The sequence below is a fragment of the Acanthochromis polyacanthus genome, chromosome 17 (assembly GCF_021347895.1).
Source record: "Acanthochromis polyacanthus isolate Apoly-LR-REF ecotype Palm Island chromosome 17, KAUST_Apoly_ChrSc, whole genome shotgun sequence".
Lineage (NCBI taxonomy): Eukaryota > Metazoa > Chordata > Actinopteri > Pomacentridae > Acanthochromis > Acanthochromis polyacanthus.
The window spans coordinates 16,911,413-16,937,572 of NC_067129.1; the positions used below are offsets into that span (position 1 = coordinate 16,911,413).

The window sequence follows — 26,160 nt, forward strand, 5'->3', positions numbered from 1 at the left end:
ATGTTATCTTCATTGAAAAAAAGCTTTTCTTTCAAAAATAAGAACATTTCTAAGTGACCCCAAACTTTTCACTACTGGATAAAAACATCTAAAACGCACATTTGTTAATTTTGTGACACTATTCCTAATGGAATTATTGAATGACACGAGCCATAATTTACAAAATAACACACTGAATTTCAGAAAACTTGTTTTACTGTAAGTAACTGGCTGGTCACATTTCATGGGGATATCTTCAGTCATAAATCAAGGTTTATCATGAAAATGTATGGAATTCTACAGTATACATAACCATCCAAAAGTTTGAGGTCACTTAGAAATGCTCTTATTTTTGAAAGAAAAGCATTGTTTTCAATGAAGATAACATTAAATAAATCAGAAATACAGTCTAGACATTGTTATTGTGGTAAATGACCATTCTAGTTGGAAACGGCTGATTTTTAATGGAATATCTCCATAGGGGTACAGAGGAACATTTCCAGCAACCATCACTTCTGTGTTCTAATGCTACATTGTGTTAGCTAATGGTGTTGAAAGGCTAACTGATGATTAGAAAACCATTGTGCAATTATGTTAGCACATGAAAAAAGTGTGACTTTTTATGGAAAGCATAAAATTGTCTGGGTGGCCTCAAATTTTTGAACAGTAGTGTACATCTCTGAAGGCTGGTTTCCCAATATGAGTGTTTTTCTCCTCTTCTGAACCAGAAGTCCTCCTCTCAGCAGCACTTACATACACCAAGTTTTTCAGTTTCAGAGTTATTTATGTTATAAAAGTTTTTACACAGGGGTTGATTCATTTATTATTTATACCTGGATTTTTAGACTGTTTTGTTCCTAAAACCAGAGGGGAAAACATGTTTTTTTCTAGCTGTTGACAGTATTTTATTGACAGTATTATTATTATTATTATTATTATTTAAAATAGGTATCTAAAAGTTCTGTGAAAACCTTTGAGCACTATGTCAATACAACAAGAATTTTAAGGCTGACTTTAACCAGTGTTCAGATGTTTGTTTTGGAAATTATTGTCCTTTAGAGCATTTCTTAAATACATAATACCTTATCTGAATATTTAACATAGAATTTCAGAGTATTTGTCATCCAAAAAAAATATTGTATTATTGTAAGAAATTAACTGGAGAAGTTTCATGTTATCCTGTTCAATTGCAGTTAAATATTTTCAGTTTAAAAGGGACTGTCTACATTTCAACATTTCTAATACGTCAGGCTGTAATATATAATTTTGGTACCTAGTCTAGGAATATATTCTTTTCGATATAAGTATGTTTTTCTGCAGTATCACTCAGTTTTGTTTCTGTTAAATCCACTTCCCTCTATATGTTATAGGTTTTCTCCTCATTAGACAAAGGTTTGTTTTCTGCTTCAGTCCCTTATGAGCACTGGATGAACATGGCCGCTCACAGCACATTTTTGACCCATTTTTCAGCTCGTCCTTATTCCAAGTCATAGAATATCTTCTGTTTCCATGAAGTATCCAGAATGTTACTTAAACAGGAGAAAAGTAAAAACTTTGAGGCGTATTCAGCTATTTTTTATTTCTTGTTGTCTTAAAATGGAACCTCCGACACATCTGTGGATTTAGGAAGAAGCGAGCTTCCCTGACCTCTGCTCCTTATCACTGCTTCAGATACTAGCCACTATTAGCATAATACATCTGAATGTCGAACAGAGCAGTTGGTGGTTGGGTTGCATTATGGGTAATGTAGGCACCACATTTTAACAAGAACAACAACTTCAGAATGTCCAATTCTGCTGCGTCAGTTTTGATCCTTTAAAAAACTCTCCATGCTGAGTGTTACGAGGGAAAAGCAGTTCTACAAGAGTTTCACCTGAATATAGTGGATTAAAATGTTATTTGAAAGGAAGCGGAACAGATTATGAAACAGACCTGATATTAAGTTTCAGTTCTCTGGGATACACACATGCATTTTGGTCAGTTTCTGTTTTCAAACGTGCTAGCTTAATGTAGACGTGAAAAACTGTCTTTTAGCATAAAGCATGACCTTCATTAGTGGACCACTGATACCAAAATGACCCGATACTCAAAATTACTCATGCGTTTTTATGGAACCAATCAATTTTAGGTTTTGTATGGCTTTTTAGGATTAGTCTAGTATTTTGGCTGTGACTGTACTAAAAGAAATTGCACTTGAAGACCTAAGAGTGATTCTGAACGCAATATTTCACACATGGATGGGGTGTCCGAAAACTTTTCTCCACCACTGTACTAAAACGGGGACTGAGTTTTTGTCTGTACATTCTTGTCTGAAGTCCGCTACAAAAACTAAAGAGCAACATGTCACCTACTTCCCTTAAAAAGTGAAAGGAGTATTCTTGGAAGCGATTTTTGGCAGCCTTTAAAATGTGCCTCATTAAGCAGGCGCTCATATTTCATTTATGACTTACAGTCTAGCATAGAAGTGAGAGAGAGAGATTAAGAAACAGGACATAATAGAGGAAGAGAGGGGACTTAATGAAGCAGCTGGTTTGAGGTTTTGGAGCAAAGAAGCACTTTCCTTGTCACTGTTCATGTAGCTCCTCATTAGACTGGCCTCCCTTCATTACTGCTGTTTGCTTTATAGGGAATGACAATGTGTATGACTGCGCACACATCCCCACTCTGGCACACAGATAATCACACAATGTCCACACAGAACAAAGCTGATCCAGAGGTAGTGTCTCCCCTCAGCTTGTTCTGGTGCTGAAGATGGCTGGGATTTGTGTAATTGTGCACTGAGCGAGGGTTGTCTGTAACGAACACCGGGGGAGGGGAAATAACTCTCAATCTGTCAGTCTTAATCAGCAGCTCAGTCATCGTGATGAAACACTTCCAAATAATTTAAAACCCAGAGGACAGTGTGAAGACAGCAGATCACCGCTGCTTCTTATATGTTACACTGTTTATGTTTGTTATCGGGGGGGGGGGAAGTGTGTTCCGGAAGCTCGATTTCACATTTCAGATTCTGTTGTTTATCCTGTGACAAAATGCAGTTTTCAGATGCAATGAAGCAAGATCTCTAACATCCCCTCAGCACAAATCGGTCTAATTTTTAACTGCATCAACCGCATCATGTATCAGTGGGGGAGGGGGTGTTCATATTCATATTGTTTAGCACACTGTAAAAACACTCCAGTGTCCTCCGGAATGTGACTGAAATCATAGTTCAGAAGTGTCCTCAGCGAAATGCATCCAAAGCAAGCGTATTCAATAAAGAACAGCATAATTACATACTACCGTATTAGGTTGTTATTACTGATGCCTGTAAGTTTAAATTGCAACAATGCAGCAGCAACATTGCATTACGACAAGATGATCGATGTTATTCACTTCACCGTCAGTGGTGGCTGACAGGTGTATATCCTGCAAGAAGTACAAAGTCACAGCCTTTCAGAAGCATCCTCAAGAGCCCTGCTTGCTTTCTATGTTCAATATGATGGTCAGTGTGACCATGTAATTAGCAGACTGACACGTACTCTACTGCAGTATGAAGAAAACTGCATGCGTGTCCACTTTCCAAGGTCCACTTTGATCAGTTATGCAGACACTATGAGTTGGCCTTTATTCCTCTTGTCTTCCAGTTCAAAAATGTATTTACTCCAACATGATAAATTAACAATGTGCAGCATACAGCAGTTCTCCAGAGTTTGGATAGAGTCATAGGTGATCTGGTGTGCTCGAGCTGCAGCCAGCAGAGAGAGGGGAGTGGAGAGAGAAAGACACGGACTTCATAGATCTGCAAATCTGAGTTATATCTAAGCCATTTGAAAGCAGAAGGGCGTTCTTTCGTTATTTTGTATCCTGGCCAAACTTTGTGACCATGATGAGCCAAGACAACAAATCCAGCTAGAGCATGAAATCCTGTGCTATGTCCATCCAAAAGTGATTTACACGATGACATCTGCCCTCGCTGGCTTAACGTGGAGGCAGGGTTCACCTAGACAGGTAGTCAGTCTATCACAGGGCTACACAGAGAGACAAACACACTCACATTTAAACCTACGGACAATTTAGAGTCACCAATTAACCTGAGCGTGCTTTTGGACTGTAGGAGGAAGGAAGGAGAACCTGATGAAAACACACAAAGAGAATGTGCAAACTCTACACAGAAACAGCCCAGACCCAGATTCCCTTAGTTATACACTACTGTTCAAAAGTTTGGAGTCACTTAGAAATGTCCGTATTTTTGAAAGAAAGGCATTTCTTTTCTATGAGGATAACATTAAATTAATCAGAAATACAGTCTAGACATTGTTAATGTGGTAAATGACTATTCTAGCTGGAAACTGATTATTTTTAATGGAATATCTACATAGAGGTACAGAGGAACATTTCCAGCAACCATCACTCCTGTGTTCTAATGCTACATTGTATTAGCTAATGATGTTGAAAGGCTAACTGATGATTAGAAAACTCTTGTGCAGTTATGTTAGCACATGAATAAAAGTGTGAGTTTTCATGGAAAACATGAAATTCCTTGGGTGACCCCAAACTCTGGAACAGTAGTGTACATTATATTCTATATTACGCATATTTTTCAACATGTTTGGTGTGAAAACCAAATAAATATAGTGGAGTATAAAGTTCAATATTTCTCTCTGCACCGTGGGCGCCTACAGTTTGCATTACTCTGTTTCATTCCTCCACTGGAGCACACTAATAGAACTGACTGACACGTTAAAACCACATTTTAAGTGACTAATATTTTACAACAGTCTGTAGACAGTGCAGTTACACCTCCCACCTCTGAGGATTACACATCCATTACACCGCCCATGTGCTTGGAGGAAGGTCCTGAGCTGTTCTATAAAAGTGCAATCAGGATGTTTAATTAGTAATGACCTGTGTGAGTGAAAGCCTTTGGAGCGACCTGCAAATCCTGCACACGCACACATTCACTCACAGACCATAAAGCATGATGAATGAGTGTGTCCCAGAGCCGCCCTGACCTGGATGAACAGATGTGATAGAGACGGGAAGAACTGTGGACACACGGATCATGTTGCAGCCATTATAAAAAGATCTGCTGCCTTCCAGAGTACAGACGTGCAGAGTGGGAAAACTCATTTGTCCTCCGTGTATCCTCCCAATCCCCAGAGCCTGACTCATGGAAACAGAAATCACTCCCCAGACACTCGTGTTCTGTATTCAACAGTGGCGATTGCTGCTGCTTGTGGCTGTCTGTGTGTGTGTTAAGGTTATAAATTATCAAGCACCTGCATTTAAAATTCCAGTGCCATTAAAAGCCCATTATTGTCAGACTGAAACCAAAACACTCCATAGCAGAGGTAGAGGAGGTGTGGAGTTTAGATATTTGCATCACTAAACCAAAAATTGCTTCAATCAATAATAAAGGCACATTTCAGCTGATTTCATGCTTTGGGACTGCTCTCTCTCTCTCTCCCACTTTGATCAGTGTTGCCCGTTCTCCCTCCCCGCATCCATCACTCCCTCCATCCCTGCACTGGGTTGTTGCCATAGAGACAGGTTGCCAGGTCGCAGACAGTGAGGCTGAATGGGTTAATTAGGAGGCGGAGCTTGTGCAGACCTCCAGATGGTAGTAAGCCCTCCTTCACCACAGGTCTCCAGGGACCTCCTCTCAAACAGAAAGCCTCTCCTGTTTAGTATTCACCCCATCACCCGTCGATCCAGGAGCTGCATTTATGACCCTGTAGTTGACAATGTGGGATTATAGGAAGTGAGGGGGAAAAAAAAACAAGATAGTCCTCCTCTTTAGCTCCGCTTGACTGAGAAAGGCTTACTGGAGATTGTTTTCTTATCCACTGGTCTGAATAAAGGAGGAAAGTGACACCACGTGACCCTCACTACGGCCATCCAAAAATAGACAAACAACTGTAGATGAAACAGCAGCTTTTATTCTTGAACCACCTCCTGCCTCTCGTTGTCCTCCGTAAACACTGTAAACATGTTGTGCATGCAGGAAGCCATCTTGCATTGTTTTTGAAGAACTCAAGAAGTGTGTGAGCAGCACCACCAAGTGTCTGATTTCATGCAGGACATGCTTTTTTTGTCACACCACTTACAACACAAATAAACATATATTCCAGGCGTGTCACACAGTAAAAACTCTAAAGATGCTATTGTAGAAAAAATAGCAGCTAAATAAAACAAGACAAGTGCTTAGAGAGCACAGTAGTCTGTCAAAGCTGCTCAGTTGTTGTATGATTTCTGATAGATGAGTCCTGATAAGTCTGCAGAGGTAGATTTGTAGAAGGATCACTTGTTCACTTGTCATAGCTACAGTGACGCTCTGCCGCTATCTCACAATGATACAGAAATCTTTAACAAATCCATGAATCCAGAATATAATTTAAATCTAATCAAGTGGTCCTTGTGCCATTTCTGACCCTCCCTGGAAATTTCATCCAAATCCGTGAGTCCATTTTTGAGTAACGTTGCGCACAGAAAGACACTGTTGCGCTATCGGGCCGTTACGCTGTCGTAATGGCCCGTTACGCTGTCAGTTTAAAAGATTACGCTGTGATTAGGGCCACTACGCTGCTATTTTGACAGATCAGGGTTCTTGCCAGCGCATTTCAAAGATTACGCTGTTGTTATGAGAGTGTGTGGCTCCGTCATGAGAGAGGGAGAGAGAGCAGCGTGTGTGTGTGTGTGTGTGTGAGAGAAGGGGACAACGAGATGTCCGAGCGACCCTGAATGCAGCGCGAGCTAGAGAGACGGCAGTCAGTTCGGTAGAGGAGGAGAGAAGGTGTGTAGTTGCTGGGTTGGCGGTACTGTGCGGTTCAGCCACTGTTGATAGACAATAAAGGCTGCAGTGTTCTTCGGTACGGCTGGGCTCCTGTGTCTTTGCCTCTACGGCTGCTGAGGAAGTGAAGGGGGTTAACCGCGGGCTTCCTGACCACGGGCCGAACAGGAAGGGTTAATACTGTGATTAGGGCCGCTGCGCTGTTATTTTGACAGATAACGCCATGTGCGTTTGTTTTTATCGACTGGGTGCCTATCTAGGTTAATTTATGTCTCCCCACCTCAGCTGTACTAGATATTCCCGTCTAAAACTAAGAGTCACTTCCAATCTCGGGGTTACAATTAGCATGTCTCGGTTGTTTCCGTGATGCCATGTATGGTGAATAGTGACCTAAATCACGAGCATTTGGAGCATCTGGAGCATCTGCGTGACGGTCATTGGCTGACATCTGGGCCGGCCGCTCGCGAGATTTAATAAAGGCTATTGCGCATGCGCGTACGGGAGGACCTGCCGTTACGCTGTAAAAAAATCCTGGTGAGAACCCTGTATACTCTACTTTGACATTTTCTGAACTACATCCTATACTATGGCATTATACACAGAATGCTTTGGTTACATGTTAATTTATAATCTAGGGTTTTTTCTGTTTTGTTTTTTGACAGGATTACCACAGACCTGACCGTGAACAATGTTGACACTCACCCGATGGAGATGCTGCCTAAGATCTCAAGGCTGCTTGGTCGTGGTCTTTCTGGTCCAGAACACCTTCATCAACTACGTCTTCTTTTGAAGAGGCCCTCAGATGCTGCAATCTCTGACCTTAAGGAGGAACTGCTACTTTCACTCTAACGAGACGGCGGTTATTTTAAAGATCCAGCTCCTGGCGGCTTAGACTGAAAATTTAACATCCATCAAAACGGAACTACAGACAGTTAAATCTGAGCTGTCGGTCAGTATTTCAAACATCAAGTCCGACCCGGGTGTCCTACACCATCTAAGGAATGCTGAGTCCATCTTTCCAAAGACAAAAACCTTTTAGGGTGAACATATCTTCTCTGATTGGCCTCAAACCTGTTGAACCCTTAGGTAACTCTTCCATAATTAAGCTTAGCTACAAAGATACAAGTAAATAAAATGAAAAAAATGTTGGAAATTTCTGGAAATTTAAGGATCACAGAGGGCTAATGAGTAGAGAACTTTATTGTCCAGTTGAACCTCTGCTGGTTTACACATCCAATGACTCTACTTTTAACATGAAGAAACAACTTGAGGTACGTTTTGTTTTTGTGTGGCTAAAGGACAGGTCTAGTAGCGAGCTACCTACTAAGCCAAACTGCCAGCTGACTGCAGATCAGCCTGTTAGTGTTAGCGGCATTGTAACTTGCTTGCAAAGGAGGGCCAACCAAAAAACCAGTGGAAAGTTTCGAACATAACTTTAACTACTGTGGAAATTGAAGGAAAAAAAACTGGTGTTTACTGTTGTTGCCAGACAAACTATCACTTTGCTTTTGTCTTTACACAGAATTACAACTTGCATCTCTTTTGCAGTTAATATGTTTAGAGTGTTTAGAGAGAGTTCATTGTACCTTCAGTAGAAGTATTGTGTGAATGCCAAATCTATTCACTCTGCATGCATTTATAATGTAATCCAAAATGTTCAAAATACCTTGATTATTTTTAACAGAATATGTTGCAAATTAAAGTGCATTCTGCAGTCTACAGTGAAATGCATTTTAAAACTGTCCATAATAATATACTAGGTTTGAGTTCTTTTGTTCAGACAAATAAAGATTAGAAAGATGTTGATTACCTTGCTTGACAGTTTCTGCGAGCACTGTGGCCTTCCTCAGAAGCCTCTGGCAGGCAGCCTGTGACATGGCAGCTGGCACCTACCGCACCTGCACGCCCAGCATAGTCGCACGGCAATGGCGTGGCGATGGAACCATAACTGATTGAATGGGCCAATCGCAGTTTCACTGTACCGACCGTGTGTACTTAGACTTGCATGGCTTAATCTTTGAGACAAGCATATGCTACTGGCAGGATCAACCAGGTAGCCCGGACGGACGAGCGTGCGGCGCACGCCCGAGCGTGGAGCTGCGTGGCGGCACCTGGTCGGAACCGGGGCCGCGAAGCGTGGCTGTGCTGGGGTGAAAGGACAGACGGTGTGGCTTGGAGAAATTACCGTTGTTCTATTGTTTTCGGGTACAATATTAACCCCGCAGGATAGTCACCGGGACAAACACTCTTGCACACGTTGTGTGTCACTCGTCCGTCCTTTATTATGTTCCCCCTTTACACCTTACAGTCCGATAGTTCCTATGGCACATAGGGACGTCCGGAGAGTCAACCGCTGCCTGAGCGGGACGATGCCAGCAATGATGCCGGCTTCCGCGAAAGCTCGGACAATAGTCAGTACTGTACGTAGCTTTATGTAATGTTCTCTAATAGGTTTATCACTGCCAGCGTGTGTAGTGTACGTATAGACCCTTTATTTGTTTACAAACATTGTGACGTTTTTTGTGGGCGGGGCTTATGCTGGAGGCAAAAGCGGAGCGAGAAGTCAAGCGGGACTAGGAGTATATAGTTTGCGCTGGGAGTTTTTAAAAGGCGCACCATCGATTTTTGAGAAAATTAAAGGCTTTTTAAGTGCGCCTTATAGTGTGGAAAATACCTTGTTTTTATTTGCTTTACATCAATATAACCCTTATATATAAGTTTTAATAATATGTATTGATTTATGTCTTAACTGCTACAATAAATTGCAAAAAGAAAGAAAGAAGAAATAAACTGCATAGCTGTATCCGTCAAATTAGTAGAAAAGTTGCACAACATCCCATGGTCTGGTTTATAAAGACTTTTGTTATGTGTGCTTTATTGTGTATTTTTACAAACCCATCACAACAACCAAACAGTGCTCTGAGCCCTGGTGAATAAGTCACAATATTACAGCAAGATGATAAAAACAATGTTACTAAAGAGAACATTTATTTTCAATACACATTTTTAAAAACATTTTTGCAATAAAATATATCTTACAATTGACAATATTTCAATGTCATGCTTAAAACATGAGATAATACTAACATGTTCAAAAGTTTTTGAAAGTATATCTTTGTCACAATAAACACTTTTTTAAAAATAGTTTTACAATATTTATTTCATAGGTTTATATGTTAGGCTAATAATTATGAATCACATCAAAAATGTTACAGGCATATTTACATTTTTATTTGCAATAAACGAATAGTTTTAAATATATTTTAACAATAAACCAAGTAAATATTACATCTTAAATGCTTAACTTATAAGTTCTTTAATTAGAATAGAGAATAGCAGTTTTTATTTTTTTTATATTAAACTAAATAATTTATTGATATCAGGCAAACAAATTTGGATCCGATCTAAAAGTATTTAAACATTTTTTAAAAATGTATATTAAAGTACATTTTACATTTGCTATATTTATCTCTTAAGTGTTGATGTAATTCTAATATTGTTGGATTATGAGTTTATACTAAAATCAGGAGATCAATAGAGATCACTTTCAACAGTTCTTAATATGACCACCAGGGGGAACAACAGGCACAGATCTGAATTTCATATCTCCATCTGTGGCTCAGGATGAGGGGAATGAGTGGTGGTCAGTGATTTAGCTGAATCTTATGGAGAATGAAGGAGATCACAGACTGACAGAGCTGTTGAAGCTGTAGACCACCAGGCTGAAATGTTACACTTAATGAACATTATCACCCTGTGCAGTTTATTTAAAGTGGATTAACGATTTAAAGTACATCATTACATTTATTATAATGAGAGTGCTGATTAAATGTGAGCATGTGAAAATAAGAACTAGCCACCCTCCCTTAATAGTGATGGTATTCTGTTACAGTTAAGTCCATACATGGAACTAGAAATCACTCAGATGAGATGTTTAAAGCTTGGGAAATCTTTTTGTATCCAAATGCAGCTTTAAACTTCTCCACAACAGTATCTTGGACCTGCCTGGTGTCTTCCTTGGTCTTCATGATGCTCTCTGCACTTTAAACAGAACCCTGAGACTATCACAGAGCAGGTGCATTTATACGGAGACTTGATTACACACAGGTGGATTCTATTTATCATCATCAGTCATTTAGGACAACATTGGATCATTCAGAGATCCTCACTGAACTTCTGGAGTGAGTTTGCTGCACTGAAAGTAAAGGGGCCGAATAATATCGCACACCCCACTTTTCAGTTTTTTATTTGTTAAAAAAGTTTAAAATATCCAATACATTTCATTCCACTTCACGATTGTGTCCCAATTGTTGTTGATTCTTGACAAAAAATTAAAATTTTATATCTTTATGTTTGAAGCCTGAAATGTGGCGAAAGGTTGAAAAGTTCAAGGGGGCCGAATACTTTCACAAGGCACTGTAGTACTGCTCAGTCGTCGTATCAATTCCGGCGGATGAAATCTTTAAAAAAATTTGTGCTCTGCAGCATCGATTTGTAATAGGATCACAATCATGTGATCATCAGCAGGCAGCTGACGTATCGTTCAGTTGTTGTCAAAGTTACAGTGATGCCGTGCCGCTATCTCGCAATGATACAGAAATCTTTTACAAATCTGTGGATCCAGACTATATACCGCATCACTGTCAAGATCTAATCACTTGATCCTTGTGTTATTTCTGACCTTCCCTGAAAATGTCATCCAAAACATTATTCCGTTTTTGAGTAATGTTGTTAACAGACAAACCAACGATGATCGTCACATAACTCCACCAAGGATAAGGAATTTAATCAGTGTGTTTCTTGTTGCAGGAAACGACAAACATTGGCAAAAGATGGTAAGAAATTGCGGTAGAACGGTAACGATGTATTTGAACTATTCATGTGTTTTTAATTTTAATTTTTACATTTTAACTGAAATGCCCTGTCCTGAATTATTTATAGCAATTCTGATTAATCAGTAGCTGCCACCAGTCCTTCCTTATGTCTCCACTAGGATTTTGTTCTTCGTCTCTTTGTAATGATCTCCAGGTCTTTAAAGTTGAAGACTTCCTTGCATCACTCTGGTCCTCAATCCTCCACAGATTCTTGATGGGATTCAAGTGTGGACTCCAAACAGCTCTGTTTTCATCTCATCTGACTACAAAACAGATAACCAAAACATTTTCTTTGTCCAGATGAGCTTTTGTCTTGAAGAGTCCCTTTGGTCGGCATCCTTGAAGACCAGCCTTGCTCAGAATCTGCTGATTGAGATGTTGGTTCACATTCATCAGGATGGTTTTGGTGGTGATCCTTGGATTCTTCTCTGTTCATCACATTAACTTTCTCACCCGTGCAGCCATCATTTTTGTCTTCCTACCAGCCCTTTGAGATTCTTCAGCATAGGACTCCTTGTATTTTTTGATGATACTTTGCTGTGTGGCTGCTGGCACTTGAAAATACTTTCATGACTTTCCAGCCTTTCACCATCTTGTGAGCAGCAGCTCTCTCACTGTGGTTTCAGCTGTGACTTGAAATCGACAAGTAACTGAATCAAGAACTGCTACATCAGTTGTTCTCAGTTCATGTGTTCAAATTGTTGTAGTATATGGCATGTATTACTAGGAATAATATGGAATGATATTAAAGCTGCATTTTCTTGAAAAAAATATTGTAATTTCAAGGATTGTGAACAGTTGTGGACATGGCATTTTAGTTAAAATGTAAATAAAACACAGAACTAGCAAAAACTTCCTTTCAACATCTCTAGAAATTCGCATCTTTTGTTGTTTGTTTTATTCAGAAAACCTACTGGTCAAATAAAACTTCCCTATAAATCAAAATGAGGCATGGCATTGAATAAGTTGGATCTTCACTGTAAATGTTTGTTGTTTCCAAGGAGACAGTTTTATTAAAACAGCAGATCTGAAATCTGAAAGCAAAGAGAGACACAAATTGAGTGTTTTAATAACTTTTATTTTCCTAAAAAAAAAAAGGGGAGAAAAGTTCACATTGACATTTAGCCTCAATATTACAGTATATTGAAATTCTTCTCAAAGGAAGTAAAATACAACACTTTTTATTTTATTTTAATCTTATATTAAAAATATCAAATAGTACTCATCTAGCAGTGCTTACAGTATTTTAAGATATGTTGCAGGCTTGATAGCAGAAAGGTTGGCTTTGTACAGAGCAGAGATGGGTGTTGTTTTTTTTTTGCCAGTTTTAGCGAGGCCCTTGCAGAGACGACCTACCTTCGTGTTACCCGGCCTGGTTTGATTGACAAGCTGAACATGCAATGAGGGCAACTACACAAATCATCCTACAGATTATACGGTGCAGTAAGACACTTGGAACAGGCTTGCAATGCAACAATGAGAAAAAAAGCTAAATGTTCCATTCATTGTGTTTTTTTCCCCCCCAACAACCCTCATGTCACAGAGTGCCCGTTCACCTCTACAAAGTGATCTGAAAGTAATTGGCAGACTTTCTGCTGATCTTTTCAGTACAGCTTACCAACCATGGACATGGTGAATAAGAAAATCAGACTAAAAATAACATCACTACCTGAATAAACTTCAAAAAACTGACTCCTTAGAGCATTTCTCTAGTTGCACAGAACTGTACAGGCACACATATTATATATATTTAAAATAAATAGGGCTAATTTGGCCAAGACTCAGTGGGGAGGGCAGGTCTCTCTTGTTTGTCAGCACAGAGACTGGACCCCAGCCACGACACGTTCTTAAAGTCCCTTAAACACACTCACTCAGTCAAGTACATCCACAGCGTCACTCACACACCCCGGCCTCCTCCACCACATGCACAAAGCCAGAAAGACAGAAAAAGGAAACAAAACAGCTGCTGAACATTATTATAAAACATGTAAATGCCATTTTTCTGGAATGCCTCTGATCAGGGAGTAAAAAGAAGCTGGAGTGTGAGTCGTTTCTGAGATCATTAAACCAGAAAGGACTCATTAGATGACACCGCCACCACACACGCCCATGATGATCCTGTTCCACTCCACCGGGCCGTGGCCTCTGGACCCCAGGCTCCGCCTCCACGCCTCCCACTGTGGTCCCAGAGCGCCTCGCCGTCTCATTGGCGGGAGGCGGCTCTGCTTTCCTCACATTACACACAGGACATGACACGTGACTATTGGACGACTGCTTCTCAGCCTCCCTACATGCTCGACTCCATCTCTTCACGGGACGGGGTGGGGGGTTTAGACAGGAGGGGTATGAGGGTGGGGGGGGCTGTACAGTCAAGACGAGCTGCCTGCTGGGGGGAGAGGTGAGGCAGGACTGCTGAGTGGCAGGGACCGATATTTGCATGGAGTCTCTGTCTCGTCTCCAGACGAAGCCCTGAGGGAGGTGGTGGGGATTAAACGTCAGTGGAGAAGTAGAGCGTGTTGCGCTTCAGTTCAGCAAAGGAGATGGGAGGATGCTGCAGGTAGTAGAGCAGCACCTGCACCTGAGAGGACAGACAACCAGGACGTCACATTAGAAATTCACAGCCAGCAATTCTGAGAGTGCAATAATATTGACAGAGCAACATGATTTAGTAACAAAGACCCTCTACAGTAAAAGTTGAATCTTTTAGCTTGTTAATGTGTCCAGATGGTGGTTTCTATGTGCTTGCATCATGAACGGAACAAGCAGTTTATGCTGTGGCTGATTATTTCCAACTTTAAACTGCAGTGTACAAATGACCTCCAGGGGTTCATAACGTAGCGAAAACAAAGAACCAATCCTTTCAAATTGCTTTTGTGTATCAGTAGTCTTAGCATTGTGTAGCTCAAAGTAGTTTTACAGTTGGTAGGTGAGCTGGTGTAGAGCTGTAGGTGTAGATAGGGGTGAGGATTGTCACTGAAATAAATGGAAAGGGCTTTTAAAGCTAAACAGATAATATAATTTACAGCTAGTTGACATTTATACTGACCTGCCACAACATAAAAACCATTTAATTGAATACTGATAGGCACTTTAACAGGTGGACAGGCGTCAGCATGAGAGCTCTGACAGGTCTGCAGCAAAGCATCAAGCTGAGCTGGACTGTGTGTTCTGACAACCTTCTATCAGAGCTGCATTAAGGTTTTCAGGTGTTTGTACCTTGGACGTCCACGACTTTGCTGCTTTGGAGATGATCTAATGGTCTGATCAGCACAGTTCCATTTTTTTCCAGTTTTAAACATCTACTCTAATATCTGACTGTTTTGTTGCTGCCTCATACGTCCCACTCAGTAACAAGATGATTTATGTTTTTCACTTCACTTGTCAGTGGTTCCATGTTGTGTCAGATCAACACTTTACTGGAACAGTTTTACATCAAAGGCCACATAGACCTGATTCCTCATTACTTTGTAACTCCACGTCTTTTTCTTTCACATAAAAACCACCAGAGTGCAGATTAAAACAGAGCATGTACTTTTGGGTGAGCTGGAAATGATAACTGGCAATTTTGGCAGATTTAATTAAAAACTAAATGCTTTTTGTTAATATTTCAGCAGGTCTGGCTCATGAGCGAACTGCTTTGTTTGACTCATTCAGCATTTAACTCTATTAAGTCTGTATTTCTCCTTTGTCCATTTCTCTGATGCTGCTGCTTTGCATAGACTTAAAAACACTGACACCTGACCCAAATGTAGCTAATGTGGTAAATGTACATTTGAATAAATATCCATTTAGTGCGTAGGATAAGTTCTGGACAGAAAATCACCTCCAAATTTCCTGCACTGTAGCACTGGAAAATTCGCTTACTAAAAAAAGGTGAATGATCTCCTCACTCTACTCCTCATATTTCCTTTAATCCTTCCTTTAATCACTCTCATCAGAAAGGACATGTGTGGAAAATTTAATTTTAACTCACAGTTTGTGTAATGCTGCCAGCAGCTCACCAGAAAAGCCACTTTCCAGAGAGAACTTTGTGATTCAGAGGACTAAAATATGACTGCCTCACGGGTTTCTCTTCTAAAGACGAGGTCGCATTCAGGATAAGGCAGCAAGAGCATCTTCCTTTGAGGTCGAACATTTTGTATACTTAATGCAACAAACATTTAGAACTGAAATAAGCCTCAATACAAACACTCAGCTTCAGTTTCATGGATGTACGGGACCTCCTGCATGTGCACGCTGCCCCTTTATGATGATTTACTCTGGATGTTGTTTATTCTGCCAAGAAAAAGACATTTGTGCACAGGAAACTCATCTCTCAGCAGAGATGAATGGACGGCCTGCAGCCTAAATACAGCTGGGAGAATAGACCGCAGTGACATGGGTCAGTTGGCGACGTGGGAGTAAAATTCAACCGGAAAACGAGTGCAGCGACCGAGGAAACACGCACCGGGAGTCCTGCTCAGTTTCTAATGAGACTGTTCACTGAAAACCAGAGGTGTGGAAGATGCCAGAGAGTGAGGCAGAGGGTGCATCAGACACACCAATGCTTTTTTTTTTTAAATGACTAGATGTGTATTCATGATTCAAAAGGGCAAGAAGAACTGCGTAAGATCAAAACCAAGAGGTGAAAATGTGTGTACCTGTGCCATGACGTCATGTGACCAGATGTCGGAGGCCGAGGTGATGTGCTGTCCCTTCGTGCTCTCTGACTCTGAGGGTCTGAGCAGAGTCGGGCCGAACACTGTGGCCAAGTTATGAAGGGACATCTTGTTGATGGGCTCCTTATCAGCCACCCTGCAGGAACAAACAGCAACAGAAGAAGAGGATGGAGTTAATACACGGGAGAGACAACCGGGTGTGTAAAAGGCTGTGACAACAAATAAACAGCAGACAAACAACATGCAGATAACAATATAAATGTATGCGAGGGGACAGGAATTAAGACTCTTTTACTGTAATAACTGACATCAAAGCTGCAATATTACAGATACATACGATAGGACAGAAAGGCAAAGATTATTAAATACAGGTTCAAGTCTTTTTACCCAAATAAAAAGAGCTTTAGAATAATAGAAGCCAATAAAGTGAATAGAGACTAACAAATGCTGTAAATAAGGTTGCCTGTTTGACTTATAAAATCTGCTAGTGGGATTGAAAGGCACAAAATGATACGATCTCTCAGAGGCAGATAGTGAAGAAACACAAATGTGTCGAATTTTCAACTTTCTCATGGTGTTGGAATGTGTGACATGTAATTCTGTTGGGAAAAACCAAAATAAGTTTGAAATAGCGGTCTAACGTACTGGATCATTGAAATAAAAGCAGCAGGGTGAAAAAATGGGAGGAGCAAACCATCAGCAAGGAAGTGGGAGATACATTCAGCCTCATCTTTCCAAAGTTCATGCGCAAAGTAGAGTGAAAAACACCTGGTTTGTTGAGGTTGTAAAAATGTAAACAGGCCATGTCAAACAGCTGATCTTTAGCATGTGGAGCCCACTTTTTTTCAGCATTAAGAACACCTGTGGGCACTCGGAAAAACTCGGTGTACTCTGATGTCAGTTTTAAAAAAAACAACATAAAACGAAAGAAATTTGACACACTTTTCTGGCTAGTTTATTATTCATTGCTATATTTTATACTGCATAGAAGACATCTTGTAGTTTTGCTTACTAGCCATAGTTGTGCTGTTTCCACAGAGGTACGGTACTTTAGACTGCAGTGAAAGATGAGCCCCCAGTGAGTAAAAAACACCCAGAAACTGCAGCTTTGGATTTAGACAGTTACTTCTCCAGAGAATACTGAGAGATTTTCTGTCTTTTTCCTATCATAGCCTACATCTGAGGGGGTTTGTGTACCGTTTGAGGTGCTCCAGCAGAGTGAGAAAGGTCATGAGGTTGGGGTCCGGCAGCGAGCGCAGGAGGTGCATCATGCAGTTCTCCTTGGCCGCCGGGTCTGAGAGCGCTGCGAGGGAGAGGAAAAAGATGTCAGATCCAATTACGGTAAGACAGCTTTTCAACTTCAGCCCTCATCTTCTCCGGCTGGACAACCTTAACCCCCCCTTGCAAAACCCCAAACAGCCCACTGATGGCAAACACACACTTCCTGGGTTAAGAGAAAAGGCTGTAAGGTCACACCTATGCCCTCCATGAAGGCGGGGTAGAGGCGGTCGGTGAGCAGAGGCTCCGGCAGCTCCCTGAAGTACAGCTTCAGCGTTCCTGCGATGGCGTTGATGTCCATGTCACTCAGCATCACCAGGATATCTTTGGTATCTGCGGATCAGGACACACTACATTATTGAAGTCTCACAATAACACAGCTGCTCTCCCCTCGCCGTCTCCAAGAATGATGCAATCTCTCCATAAACCCGCATCCAGACGGAGACAGACGCCCGATATCACACAGAGAAATCAAAGGTGATAGAGGCTCTAAAAGCAGCCGTCACTGACTCAGAGAGACTCGTATGTAAACAGAACCTGAACACTGTCCCTGACAATCAGTTCCTGCAGATCTCTTCTCACAGCAAAGGCCTCAGTTACTAAACTCTGGGCTGCAGAGTGGTGGTAACATTAAGGTTTCTGAACGTTATTTTTGGGTTAAAATCAACAGGCTAATTTCAATTTCTTGTTTTGCATAGTTATTTGAATTTTTGCTGAATCTGGCTTGGTGGTTAGCATTTTGGCCTTGCAGCTAAAAGATCCTCAGTGTCGTCCCCGCCTTCCTGGGATCTTTCTGCACATGTGTGGGTCTTCTCCAGGTTCTCTGACTTCCTCCCACAGTTCAAAAACATGCTGAGGTTCATTGGTGATTCTAAATTGTCCACAGGTATGAATGTGAGTGTGATATTTGCCTTTACTTTACTTTGCACAATGTACATGTGAGCTGCTATGAAGGGCACGGTACAGATGAGATCCTCCTACACTGTGAACGTTTTTGTTCCTGGAAGTTCTGCCTTTCTTCCCAGTTTCTGAGCATTTTGACTGCAGTGTCTGTTATCAAGAATTACAATAAAATTAAATTAGCCAATTTTTGATGGCTGTTAAGTTATTTCCAAGCAAAGGTGAAAAAAACTAAACAAAATGCAAGACAGGCCTGCTTCCCTTCAGTGCTTTGGAGCAAATAAACCCGGCTGTGTGGTGTTGCCAGAAGGTGGCAGTATAGGTTATGATACCTGTGCATGAAAATACATGATGGAAACACCGGTATTGCTTCTATTATTTTTAAGAGCAGCCTGTCTCCTTCCGTTACAGATACTGTGATGTGTTGAGGGTTTTATTGTGATATATTGTACATTGCTGATTCACCTCATGGCTTTATGTGGGACCAGTTACAGATTGCGTCTTCATTGTAGTAAAGTTTGACATTTACGAACATTTCATAGATTAAAATGAATGAGAAGAGTTTTGTCATTCTAGCAGCAAACTATGTATTTGGAACAGTTTTGCAATGTTGGCACAGAAATGAGTAAAAAGTCTTTCCCAAATCATGTCACACAACTAGAAGCACTGTTGCTTGTGTACGTCTGTCTGATAATGTGACTGGAAGCAGTTTAGATACGTGCCATAATACGGAAACGTTGCTAGGTCAGATCTAGTTTGAGTGATTTTTATGAAAATGGGAGTGGGGTGCTCGCTCAGACATTAAGTTGACATTTTCAGATGCTGTCAGATTAAGAGAAAGGAGTGCATGTTTGAAGGTTTCCGACTGAGGAAAAGGTCAAGGGCCTTTCAAGATAATGTGCAGATTCACATTTCGATATAATTAGATTAAGATTCGGTGTTCTTGTGTTTCTGAAACAGGTGGTAACACATGCTACAGCTGTCACCATCTGGCTCATAAACCCTGTTTATGTCAGACTAAAACACCATCCATTCTTTGTTTTTACCCTCCAACACATTCTTAGGGACAGAAATTCTCCCTGCTTTAAGATTTATCTTTGTGGCAGTGATGAAAAACGTTAAACCGCACAGTTGATCTGCAGCGAAGAGGACACAAAGCTGAAAACACACAAAGACAGTGAGTGGAGTCTTACTGGTGTCGAATGCTAATTTGAGGGCCTGGATATCCGTGGCCACCCCTGAGATCCTGTAGATTCCCACTTCATCAATGCCCCTCTTCTCCACTTCCTCAATGCACTGACGGACAATGTAAGGCACCTTAGAGCGTTCGCGCCTGTCGACACAAACAGGAGTTACTTCTCTGATGATGGCGGTGAAGTTACACAGATTCATCAGCACTTCCGCTCCTCAAACTCATGAAGGTATCAGAGAGATTTTGCTGGCTACCTCAAACATAAATCAGTGAATGTGCCCCTGTTGGTCTCAGCAACAGGACAATACTCACTTTGTAACCACATTGATTTTGACTCCAAACACCCCGCTCTGTTTTTTGGACGGCGTTCTCTTCAAGCTGAGGTCCCGACTTGTAAACTTCATGGAGAACTCCACTTTGATCTAGTCATGAAGAAACAACACAGCTGAAGTCTCTGGGACCCTCAAAAACCGCTTTTTTTCTGATTGTTTAGAGTCATTCAAAGGCTTTGAGATTGGAATTTTAAGACTGAGCCACCAATACAATTGCAATACCCAACGTCTTCAAGCAAATCACATTATTTCTTTAGTGTCATCGCTGGATTTTGGTTGATATTTTTTTCTAAAAGTTCTTCAGGTTTGAAACCGTGTCTCACCCCATTCATCTCTATGACGTCCATGTGCCAGTTCTTGGACTGCACCGTCTGAGGATCCAGCTGAAAGACACAACATAGATAGAGACACACTGGTTACGACACGTTTTTGACCAAATAAGGAGGCATGATTAAATTCATACAGGGATTTTCCCACAGGAGTACACTGCTTAATCACATCATAAGATAGCGGTCACATTTTTGCATGATTGCATTATGGGAAACAACAGCAGAGCATTTGGAACTGTACATTTCACAGCAATGTTTTGAGGGCACAAGACTTGTCTCAATAAAATTAGTTATTTAGTGAAATTCTTTTCTTCCATAAATCCTCAGGAATGTTTGTGTGTTTGTGTACATTTCGCCCAAAAGACAGCAATCTCCAATGCAGAACTAGACAAATAAAAATAGACAGCTGGTGAAATGAAGGGTGAAGTTAATCCTTGTGAGGACAGAATAGCAGCAGTGTGGGTGTGAGAGAGAGAAGAAATATTGATAGCTCAGATTTCCCTCCTCAAATTTCACTTCAGAGGAGTGACTGTGATAGAGTAAAGAAGGCAGACTAATTCAAGTTTTATCTAGGACTGGAGTTTTAGGGAGATTATGTTTTGGATTACAGGGAATGTAGAGCTACTGGTCAGAAAACTTTGATTTTTTTTATGAAAATATACATTTTTTTGACACACCTCTCAAAAAAAAGCAGGTGAAATCAATCCTTCCTCATGTTTGAATGAGTAGACACTGATTTAAACACATGCTGCCCCATTAGATTACTTCTGGTCAAGTAGGAAGAAACAAAACAGGGTGTTCCCACCCGGTTTCGAACCAAAGACCTCGCCCGGCCTCCGCGCCCGGGCCGCGTATAGTTAAGCTTAACTTCCTTAACTTTTCCCATTCATTCTCTATGGTAGTTCCTTACAGTACGGATGTAATATATTTTTGGCCACTATGGAGATTTGGGGGGCGCTGTTTCCCCCTTTTTGGTAGCGCTTAAAAGCCCCCGCTTCTTACTGTATGATTGCCAGTCTGCAGCATGTAATCGTGCAGTCTGTTGATTTTAACTCTGAGCATGACTGGAATTGATTTCGGCGATCTACATGATTTTAAGTTACTGTAACTGTGTCGGGTTTTTGTGTGTATTTTGTAAGATTTGTAACAGTTTTTAAAAGAGAAATGTGACTTTTACTAGGGGGATGGATATTGTACTCAATGACATTTGCCATCTTCAAAATGTGAAAAAATAATAGCTTAACCGCCGCGTGTTAGGCAAACGTGATAACCACTACACTACGGGAACTACCTGGCTGAAGGCCTCAGCTAACCTGCAGATTCTGTGAACCTACATCTGTAATGGACAAAGTTTCAAGGTGAGCTCTTTGAAACTTAATATTCACCGTCCTCCAGAGTTCACCTTTGAGCTGCTCCATTTTTCTAACAAGATTGACGTGTAGAAGTCAGTGTGGCCTGACTAAAGCTGCTGTACAACAACACGGTCGCTGAGTCTACTTTGGGGAAGAATGATGCTGCTTCTGCTCCCCACATTACCCCCTGTATTCTCTGAGGGGTCCATCGAGGGCTCCAGCCTGGCTCCGACACTTGGCCTACTTCACTGCACACATTCTCCAAGTCTGGATCGCGCGTCCCATGATGCCCTCTGAGGCATCATAGATGTCAGCTTGTGGCTGTTTTAAGTCCCGGTGTGTGAGGCCACAGCAGCTAATGTCTTTTTTATAGGCTGTTTCAGCGTCTGCACAGTTATATCATTACAACGCAGCGCAGCGATGTGCTCAACTTAGAGGACAATAATGTTTGTTGGGTGAGCACAAGGGTAGCACACTTCTCTTATTGTCAGCATTAGGCTGCTACCATTAAAAGTGCTCAGTGAGTGTATTTCATTACCTCGTAAAAAGGCCATTTGGCACCGGTTTCACGCATTCCTATTATCGTTAAAGCCTGCTCTCCCAGCAGGGTTTGGGTTTGAGATGAGGGACAGGTAATCACCGCAATTGGGTCTTTACACAGCTACTGCTAGGGGAACTGGGCAAACATCCAGGACTCACCGATTCCAGCAGCCCCCTGAAGTAGCCTCACTGAGAAAAAACAACAGAAAAAATATTCCTCCCACATGTTTCCTCCCTGTTAATTTCTAAAAAACCTGATTAAAAATGAATGCACTCAAATAGGGTTGTAAAAACAGAGAGGATCCATTACAGGCAGCGGCTACACTCAGTGACCCTTCTCAGACCTGAATCCTCAACTGGGCTCCCTTTTATTAAGAAGGAACTTTGGCCCTTTGCCCCTCTTTCCCCTTTTGCTGCCCTGGGAAATGAGTTACTTTGGCTCATTAGGCCGGCATGAAGCTGCTCGACTTTGTTTGTACTAAATACTACAGTCAGAATTAGGCAGAAAGGCTGCATGACAAGAAACAGAGTTTTAAAATCTGAAAATGTGGGGAAAAAAAAAATACAGTGAAACTTCTGATGTCCACATTTTCAACATTTTGGGGAATTTTTTATTTTTTTTGATGGAAAAAAGAAAATATTAAAAGTTTTACTGATATATATGTAATCACTTTAGATATTTTTAGTTTTTTTGTTGTTTTTTTTACTCATTTTTTTGAAAATATTTACAAGACTTTTCTCGCCAAATTTGAGGACTTTTTTAAAAATAAAACTTTTACTGCAAAATTTTAAGGAATTATTGGAATTTTCTTCCTGAAGGTTTTGCAAATTTTCACAGATTTAGGGATTTTTTTTTGCTGAATTTTTGGATTTTTTTCAGAAAGGGAAGCAATATTTTTTGGTGCCCGTAAATGAGGACAACAGATGGGATAACTCAGCATGCGGGTTTTGAGAGCAACAAGTCGGCATCCAGGCCTAGTAAGTATAAACGAGAAGATAATAAAACGTGCCTTAATCAAAACCGCACTCAATGGAATCATCTTTGTTCTTTAAGGAAAATCAGATTTACTTCATAAATTAGCTTCTACAGCCTCACTTGTGGCTGATTTACTGTATATTAAGGCCTTTTATCAAAACTTCACTCCCCCTTTCATCTCAGTCCAGAACAACAAAATATTTAAATGACCAATTTCCTTCCTGCTCGAGGGGGATTTTGAAGCACATGAGCATCTACTACATGTGTGCACATTCGAGCACATGTCAAGGAAGAGATAAAAGTCAAAAACTATCTTTATTTTATGAGACATCCTCGGGCTTATATGGTTCTGATTAGGATCGCTCCAGAGTCAAAGCTCTCCTTGTGGGATCATGGAACATATAAAGGATATATGACTAAGACACCAGAACGGCCTGTAGCCTGAAGCACAGCACAGTTTTACTTTAAATCTTGCCGACAGTTGTGTACGTTGATTTGTACGCATTCCACACACACAGGCTTGCTTCCTTTTATAGAATACAATATGCACTGTAGTGTGTTGTTTTGTATTATACAAGCTCATTGTTCTGTAAGTGTGTGCTCCACATTTGAGGCTCAGCTGGTTACTGTGTAGCCCACTTTTTCTCTATAAACCCGGCCTCTACATGCACACCTTCACTTATCTTCACCTGTGCGTTTGAAATAAGCACAATAGGAAGCATGTGGCTGCCATGATATTTTATATATCCCAGGCAGAAATGTCAGGACCAAGAGTCATGACTTGAGAGGAAAATTCACACAGCAGTGAGTCAGGACGTACATAGAGTGTGTACACTGAGTGATCTACAGGGACAGAACACAGCTGATGAGGTAAGTCAGGCTGTTTTGCTACCACATGGTTTCTTTCATATGGACTGTGCAGGGGAACAAGCAGTCGGTTCACGTTTCATTTCTTTGCAACAAAGAGTGAAACAGCGATTTGGCAGATAATTAAACTCCCTTCAAGTGTCCTTACACCTGTGTTTGCCTTGAAAATGCTTCATAGGGACCTCTCAGGTGAATCTGATCATCAAGAGTATCCTAATACAGTGCAGCTACCCAAGAAAATAACAAATCATTTTTAAAAGAATTAAGGCTCTATCTGATATAATTAATAATCCAATTATGGTTATCAGGACAAACTGTGCCTTTCTGATTCTGTAAAGCCTATAAGCACATTTCTCCTTTACATTGAGACACTCACACAACCACTCAAAAGCTTAGACACACTTTCTTATTCAATGGTTTTTATTTACTTATTTTCTACATTCTACATAAATAGTGAAGACCTCAAAACTATTAAAAAAAAAACATATGGAATTATGTTGTAAAAAAAGTGTTCATCTTCAGTATTAATCTACAATGTAGAAAATAATACAAATAAATAAAAAGCACTGAATGAGAAGGTGTGTCCAAACTTTTGGCTGGTAGTGTATGTCTAGATTAAATGTGTTTATACGCATCTCACACAACACTCACAGACCCTTGTATACTCATTTTAGTATTAGCCTTTAATGTATTTATGGAGGCCTTAATGCCCCACCTCTGTCATTTGTTTTACATGTCCTGCCCTGTTAAGGCCTGTCCTAATAAACCATTAAAATCCTTGCACACATCAAAATATATCATTTGTCAAACAGCACACAATGTATAGTGTTATTAAAAGAGCTGTTCCCGCCCGGTTTCGAACCGAGGACCTTTCGCGTGTTAGGCGAACGTGATAACCACTACACTACGGGAACTGGCTGAAGTCCTACCCCCCCGCTCTGCAAACATAATCCTGACCTCCTTTACTGGCAAACACCGTTACTGCAGCACATATCAGACTGACAGCAACAACTGGCCAACACATCTAGAGGTCTGCACCCCTCTGGAGCTGTTTACGTTTCCTGCACAACACACAGGACACGTGCTTCAACACACGCAATGACACAGCAGGAGAAGAACAATCCAAGGTGTCTGTGAAGATATCAGTCATTCATATGACAGAAATACTAAGTGCTTTGTTAGAAGGTAACTGGACTTCTCCTTTTGGTTTCATCTTTCATTCAAAAGGCTTCTTCAGGTATATATGATGAATGATTTGTTGGAGTCAAGCACTAGCGGTCTTACCAGAGCCATGCATAAGGTCCACTATGAACATGTTTGGACCAGGGGGTCCTCTGTGGCACAATGATCCATCCGAATACTGTACAAGAAAGCATTCTTTGCTGACATGCAAGTCATACAAGTAACAAATGCACATCTGTGATATGTGCAAAGAAGTGTTTTGACAAGATATTACCAAAGTGGTTCACACGGGATGGTTTACAAGGCTAAAACATTCAAATAAGAGCAAAAATCCTCCATGTAGATGCTCTCCTCTACACATCTCCTATCATATATTGCTCAGGTTTTAATAACTGAGTTGCAGCAAAAGTGGGTTTGGACACTTTTTCTGTTCTACACAAATATGAATATAAATTTATTTAAAGGCTAATGCTAATTTATGGAGATCAAAGAGAAAAAAACCTTCACAAGTGTTCTGAAGTAGTAGAAGACATTGTACCAAACAATCAGTTACCAACATGATGTGTAGAGCCTTAATAATAAAATCCCAACACACTTAATTAGCCTTTTGCTGCTGTGCTGTGAGAGTTAATGCATACAAACGACAACATTGCAGAAAGCACAACTTGATCTTTTGATATGCTAAATTAATGAATTGCTGTTTAATTTCTCCTTTGTGTTTCATCACAGTTTTGCACTGCTGCTTTCTGGCTGATTAAATATTCATTCAGCTTCAGAAAGCTTTTTATTAGTCCTTTAATTAGAACGTAGCTCAAACTGCACGGCTCCTTGCTTTTAGCAGGATTACAGGAAGTGTTTGTGCACTGATTGAGTCTTTGTTTTATTCCCAGCTAGCACATCATACTGCAGTATATTTGTTTTTCAGAAAGCAA

General features: G+C 40.7%; 1 protein-coding gene and 1 non-coding gene across 6 annotated transcripts in view; both read right to left on the reverse strand.

Moving 5' to 3' along the window:
• Positions 1 to 12,679: 12,679 nt before the first annotated feature.
• Positions 12,680 to 26,160, reverse strand: part of abr (ABR activator of RhoGEF and GTPase) — a 169,182-nt gene continuing 155,701 nt past the window's right edge. For all 5 annotated transcript variants that reach the window (XM_022194926.2, XM_022194927.2, XM_022194928.2 and 2 more), the window contains 7 exons: positions 20,306 to 20,365; positions 19,963 to 20,072; positions 19,652 to 19,791; positions 17,757 to 17,891; positions 17,478 to 17,583; positions 16,263 to 16,416; positions 12,680 to 14,200 (listed from right to left, as the gene is read on the reverse strand). In XM_022194926.2, the coding sequence (XP_022050618.1) occupies positions 14,111 to 14,200; positions 16,263 to 16,416; positions 17,478 to 17,583; positions 17,757 to 17,891; positions 19,652 to 19,791; positions 19,963 to 20,072; positions 20,306 to 20,365 (795 nt within the window). In that variant the 3' untranslated portion in view covers positions 12,680 to 14,110. The remainder of the gene's footprint in view (positions 14,201 to 16,262; positions 16,417 to 17,477; positions 17,584 to 17,756; positions 17,892 to 19,651; positions 19,792 to 19,962; positions 20,073 to 20,305; positions 20,366 to 26,160) is intronic.
• On the reverse strand, positions 24,888 to 24,960 carry trnav-aac (transfer RNA valine (anticodon AAC)). Its single transcript has one exon. It is a non-coding gene; the product is annotated as a tRNA-Val (tRNA).